Source organism: Squalius cephalus, assembly GCF_949319135.1.
Source record: "Squalius cephalus genome assembly, chromosome: 8".
In the NCBI taxonomy this organism is placed as follows: Eukaryota; Metazoa; Chordata; class Actinopteri; order Cypriniformes; family Leuciscidae; genus Squalius; species Squalius cephalus.
The window spans coordinates 47,368,317-47,374,898 of NC_137129.1; the positions used below are offsets into that span (position 1 = coordinate 47,368,317).

At 47.5% G+C, this 6,582-nt stretch overlaps 1 protein-coding gene across 1 annotated transcript in view; it reads right to left on the reverse strand.

Moving 5' to 3' along the window:
- Window positions 1-3,706: 3,706 nt before the first annotated feature.
- srsf10b (serine and arginine rich splicing factor 10b) overlaps window positions 3,707-6,582 on the reverse strand; it is an 8,090-nt gene continuing 5,214 nt past the window's right edge. Inside the window, exon 6 of the mRNA XM_079879307.1 lies at window positions 3,707-4,223. Within this exon, the coding sequence (XP_079735433.1) occupies window positions 3,947-4,223 (277 nt within the window). The 3' untranslated portion in view covers window positions 3,707-3,946. The remainder of the gene's footprint in view (window positions 4,224-6,582) is intronic.

Here is a 6,582-nt window from a genome sequence, read left to right on the forward strand (position 1 = left end):
CCACTGAGACAGACAGCACCACTGAGGGTCATGTGGACACCGAGGGACTGACCGACCCTCCGCTGAGACAGACAGCACCACTGAGGGTCATGTGGACACCGAGGGACTGACCGACCCTCCACTGAGACAGACAGCACCACTGAGGGTCATGTGGACACCGAGGGACTGACCGACCCTCCGCTGAGACAGACAGCACCACTGAGGGTCATGTGGACACTGACCGACCCTCCGCTGAGACAGACAGCACCACTGAGGGTCATGTGGACACCGAGGGACTGACCGACCCTCCACTGAGACAGACAGCACCACTGAGGGTCATGTGGACACTGACCGACCCTCCACTGAGACAGACAGCACCACTGAGGGTCATGTGGACACTGACCGACCCTCCGCTGAGACAGACAGCACCACTGAGGGTCATGTGGACACTGACCGACCCTCCACTGAGACAGACAGCACCACTGAGGGTCATGTGGACACTGACCGACCCTCCGCTGAGACAGACAGCACCACTGAGGGTCATGTGGACACTGACCGACCCTCCGCTGAGACAGACAGCACCACTGAGGGTCATGTGGACACTGACCGACCCTCCGCTGAGACAGACAGCACCACTGAGGGTCATGTGGACACTGACCGACCCTCCACTGAGACAGACAGCACCACTGAGGGTCATGTGGACACTGACCGACCCTCCACTGAGACAGACAGCACCACTGAGGGTCATGTGGACACTGACCGACCCTCCGCTGAGACAGACAGCACCACTGAGGGTCATGTGGACACTGACCGACCCTCCACTGAGACAGACAGCACCACTGAGGGTCATGTGGACACTGACCGACCCTCCGCTGAGACAGACAGCACCACTGAGGGTCATGTGGACACTGACCGACCCTCCACTGAGACAGACAGCACCACTGAGGGTCATGTGGACACTGACCGACCCTCCGCTGAGACAGACAGCACCACTGAGGGTCATGTGGACACTGACCGACCCTCCACTGAGACAGACAGCACCACTGAGGGTCATGTGGACACCGAGGGACTGACCGACCCTCCACTGAGACAGACAGCACCACTGAGGGTCATGTGGACACTGACCGACCCTCCGCTGAGACAGACAGCACCACTGAGGGTCATGTGGACACTGACCGACCCTCCACTGAGACAGACAGCACCACTGAGGGTCATGTGGACACTGACCGACCCTCCGCTGAGACAGACAGCACCACTGAGGGTCATGTGGACACTGACCGACCCTCAGCTGAGACAGACAGCACCACTGAGGGTCATGTGGACACTGACCGACCCTCCACTGAGACAGACAGCACCACTGAGGGTCATGTGGACACTGACCGACCCTCAGCTGAGACAGACAGCACCACTGAGGGTCATGTGGACACTGACCGACCCTCCACTGAGACAGACAGCACCACTGAGGGTCATGTGGACACTGACCGACCCTCCGCTGAGACAGACAGCACCACTGAGGGTCATGTGGACACTGACCGACCCTCAGCTGAGACAGACAGCACCACTGAGGGTCATGTGGACACTGACCGACCCTCCACTGAGACAGACAGCACCACTGAGGGTCATGTGGACACCGAGGGACTGACCGACCCTCCACTGAGACAGACAGCACCACTGAGGGTCATGTGGACACCGAGACACTGACCGACCCTCCGCTGAGACAGACAGCACCACTGAGGGTCATGTGGACACCGAGGGACTGACCGACCCTCCGCTGAGACAGACAGCACCACTGAGGGTCATGTGGACACTGACCGACCCTCAGCTGAGACAGACAGCACCACTGAGGGTCATGTGGACACCGAGGGACTGACCGACCCTCCACTGAGACAGACAGCACCACTGAGGGTCATGTGGACACTGACCGACCCTCCGCTGAGACAGACAGCACCACTGAGGGTCATGTGGACACTGACCGACCCTCAGCTGAGACAGACAGCACCACTGAGGGTCATGTGGACACTGACCGACCCTCCGCTGAGACTCAGAATTCCCCCCAAGAAGTTCCAGTCCCCCATCCTCCTGACGGGCCGAGAAACAGCTCAGTCGCGCACACAAACAACACACACCATGCTGTACTTTAACACGGGCTACAGCGCCAAAACATGCTGACAAGTGCCGTCTGTGTAACTTTACTGAGATCTGGAGGCACTACTATTAATATGAAGCACCACTGAGGGTCATGTGGACACTGACCGACCCTCCACTGAGACAGACAGCACCACTGAGGGTCATGTGGACACTGACCGACCCTCCGCTGAGACAGACAGCACCACTGAGGGTCATGTGGACACTGACCGACCCTCCGCTGAGACAGACAGCACCACTGAGGGTCATGTGGACACTGACCGACCCTCCGCTGAGACAGACAGCACCACTGAGGGTCATGTGGACACTGACCGACCCTCCACTGAGACAGACAGCACCACTGAGGGTCATGTGGACACTGACCGACCCTCCGCTGAGACAGACAGCACCACTGCAGTCACGCAACTCACACTGGGAGAAGCTTTCACGGTTCATTCATCAGATTCAGCTGTTAACTGAAGAGACTCGCTCAGGTTCTGCTTGCCTCAATATGTAAAAGCAAAAACAGCAACCCATGCGTGCTGTTACAGGGTGATGGAGTCTGTGAGATTAACTAGTTCTCCATTTGTCGATACTTATTATCCTCATTAATGATCAATCGGTCATGTCCGATTTCATACATGAACTGCTCTCTGATCCCAATCAAGATTTTCCCTCAAGCCGATGTCTGTCAATGTTTTTAAACCCATCTTTGAAGAATCAATGGCCAGAGAGCACAGCAATGTTTTGAGTGGGCGGAGCTTCAGCACCCCTCAGCCAATCAGAGGCTCGGGAGGCAATAGATCGTGGGATGGGTTTTGTTGTCGTGAAAACAGCCTCATTGATTATATGCAAGTGACAGTTCTGTTCCACGCAAACTACGGTCACGTAATGCTGAGGGGTCACGAGGTCAGCGGCCGGTTTATGAGACACGTGTCGTCAAAGGACACTCGTGTAGAGAACATGACTATTCAAAGCAAAGGACAGAATAAAGTATCAGCATTTTATGATCAACTTCTTGTTTGATTAGACAGGAAATTATTTCCTTCATGTTATTCCAAATTGTAGTTTTTCTAAAAGTAGAACATTAACATATTTTGACTCATTGAATATAGAGCTTTTTTTTTTAAAGACAATTTTCAAAATATCCTTTTAGTTACAGTCCTACAGATTTGGAAGGAATGAGGGTGAGTCGATAAGAAAAAGTTAATTTTAGGGTTTTGGACACTCAATCAGAAGGCTAAACGCTCTGTTGTGTGACGTCACACATGTAATTACACACATCAATTACCAGTCAGTCTAGACATTAAAACACAAGTACACAATGTGCTAGTAAGTAAGAGTAATTTCCTTGAAACTCGTGCAGGAGGATCTGAGAATAAAATGAGATCAAGGAGATCAACAACAAACTGATGCACAAGAAATTTATTTCATTTTGAGGTTACATGTAAAAGGCCTGCAGATTTTAAAAGTAAAAAACACATCCGAGACATTCATGGAAGACCGTTTTAAATGGATGGCCATTACTGGTCAACTAACACATCTCATACAAAAATATTGAAAGCCATATTCATCTCTCATTCTGTCTCAAATGCAGCTGCGCTTGTGAACTAAACCCAGAAGACGTCTTTCGCTGAATACTTGCAGCCTATCAACAGACATGTGAACGCTTGCTAAAACTGGATGTAGGTTGACTCTCTCTCCATATTAAAAGAAATAGACTGACAGCTGAAACTGGCAGGTTTATGACCGCTTTATACAACTTCACACTGCATCCCAAACACTAAACCGAGAAAAACAAAAGAAGAAAACCCATTGAGGACTCAAAGTTGTGGCTCCGGCTCTAATGCCCCCAGGACTTGCGCCCGGCCCAGGAGCGCGAGCGGGACCGTGAGCGGGACGGGGAGCGGGACCGGGACGGGGAGCGTGTGTGTGTCTTGCCCAGAGCAGAATCCTGGTTCTCCGAGTGGAAGTCGTTGGCTTGACGTGGGCTGATGGACTTGGACCGGGACCGAGCCGCGTCAGACTCTCTGCGTCCGGGCCGGGCCTTGGAGCGAGAGGGGCTGCGGGAGCGCTCGTCGCCTCGAGAGCGGTGGTGTTCACGCGCCGACGGCCGGTGCCTGGGGATCACATGACCATTACAATACTGCAGTGCAACACACACACACACACACACACACACACACGAACCATTACATGTAAAGAGCATCAAACACACAGCAGTGGACCAGTTTCTGCTCAGACTCGGGTAAGAGTCAGAGCTTCACCTCATGTCCACCCTATCTTAGCTAGTGGGCGACCGGTATCGGCTGGTAAGGTTTTCTGATTGGCCGATGTGTTAGAAGCGGGACTTTTATTTTGACGTTCTCAGCACCTGATCACACAGCACTCCCATTCTTCATTAGTTTACGGCCTAAGTTAAACAGTCATATCTTTTACATTCTTAGTTAGAACTGTAAAACAAAGAAAGTAAACGGTATGTGAAAAGCGTTGTTTTTATAGCGTTGTTTTTATATTAGGCCTATTGAAAACAATAGGAAATAATACTTTCTCATTTACTGTCAACATTCAGTAAATGCACATCTATTAAATTTAAACAAATCTCTGAATATTTAATAAACATTTAATTTCACTAACCTGTACGTTACAGTGTTCACTTCCTTTTTATTCATATATTTTTGAACAATTACTTTATGAAAAGTACTCTAATAAAATTACAGAATCAATGGCCATCTAAATTAGAAACAAATTTATTTTTTACATTTATTTTCATGATTATTTGTAATTTATTAAATATAAACTCAAATTAATATAAATTATATAAATGATTATATATCGGCAACCCTGCTCTCCAAGATATGGTGTAATTTGAGGGTTAGTGACTGTCAGCTCGCCTCATCCGCATCAGCACAGAGTTAGACACAGGGGTCACGATGGCATGATCTGAAACCCCAACAGAACAGATTCTGCTGCTGGAGACACACACATGTTTACATGGAGACGTGTGGAGTGTGATCCAGGGTTTTCAGCTGATTTCAGAATAAAAACATCATGTCTGTGTGGAAGATGGAAATAACTAGCGTATGCCAATTATAAAGAAGAAATGCAGCAAGTGCCTGATCCATTAACTACAACACACAGTTATAAAGCGGCTCAGATTGATCTGCGATACAGAAAACAAACTTTCACTTTCTGAAGAACACAGAATTAGTGCATCGACAGGATTACAGTAAAATCAGGGATTCCTGCGCATTTATTATGATATGACAAATCTTTTATCACAATACAAGTTATTTTATTTCACGATAAATATACGTATAATGGGTTATTTTTGCTTTAAATATGGTTATCATAAAAAACTGATACCACTGAAATTTCATAATTCTCGTCAATTTCAATATTAAAAAAAAAAAAAAAAAAATTAATACTAGCCTAACTGAAGCTCACTGAAGACAGTGACAGAAGTAAACGGTGAAAGATCTAGAACAAAGACACATCTGAAATAACCCTGCCTGGAAAACTTCAAGCACTAAACAAGAAATACTTCATGACTTGTATAAAGCAGAGTTCCTCTCCAACACGCCTGTCTGGAGGGTTAGGCAGAGCTTGATTATCTGGTTCAGCTGAACTCTGACACCCTGATATACAGCAGTCTAACATATAAAACACTGCATCGTCTTCACTATGTAAATTAAAGTGATTAAAGGTACTAACGTGACTGAGTGATCAAGATTAATGACTATGGGTTATTAGGCTGCTGTCACTTTAAGACCGCATGCACTGATCTAAAATACTGTTACACACATTTTCTTTCTCCACCGTTTATGTTTACACATATAGACCGTTTATGAGGATCCTCTCAGCGACGGGCATTTTGGCTCTGTGTGTGTGTGTGTGTGTGTGTGTGTGTGAATTTCACTGTTCAAGCCCAATAAGGAGTCAGTATGACGCGATGTATGCATTTCAGGAACCGTCTCTCAGACAATACACATATACCAAAAATACTTCTCTTCAGCTGCTTTAGGTTTAAAGGGCTGGTATAACGCCCTTTTCACAAGATGTAAAATAAGTGTCTGATGTCCCCAGAGTGTGAAGATTTAGCTGAAAATACCCCACAGATATTTTTATTTAGCATGTTAAAGTTGTCACTTTTTGAGGGTGAGCAAAAACACTCAGTTTTTTTGTGTCTGTCCCTTTAAATGTAAATGAGCTGCTGCTCCCGGCGCAGAGGGCGGAGCTTCAACAGCTCGTGTGTTAACAGAACCTCACACAGACATGCAGTTAAAATTTAAAAGACTCCGGTTTGAACATAAAAGGCAAAATGTTTTTTAAATTTTAAGTGACCTACATGAGCTATGTAGTCAGCTACATAAATTCATCAACTAACCATTCAGAAATGTTGACTACATGTCACTTCTAGACAACATTTCTGAATGGTTAGTTGATGAATTTATGTAGCTTGTCGTGATAATCTATAAA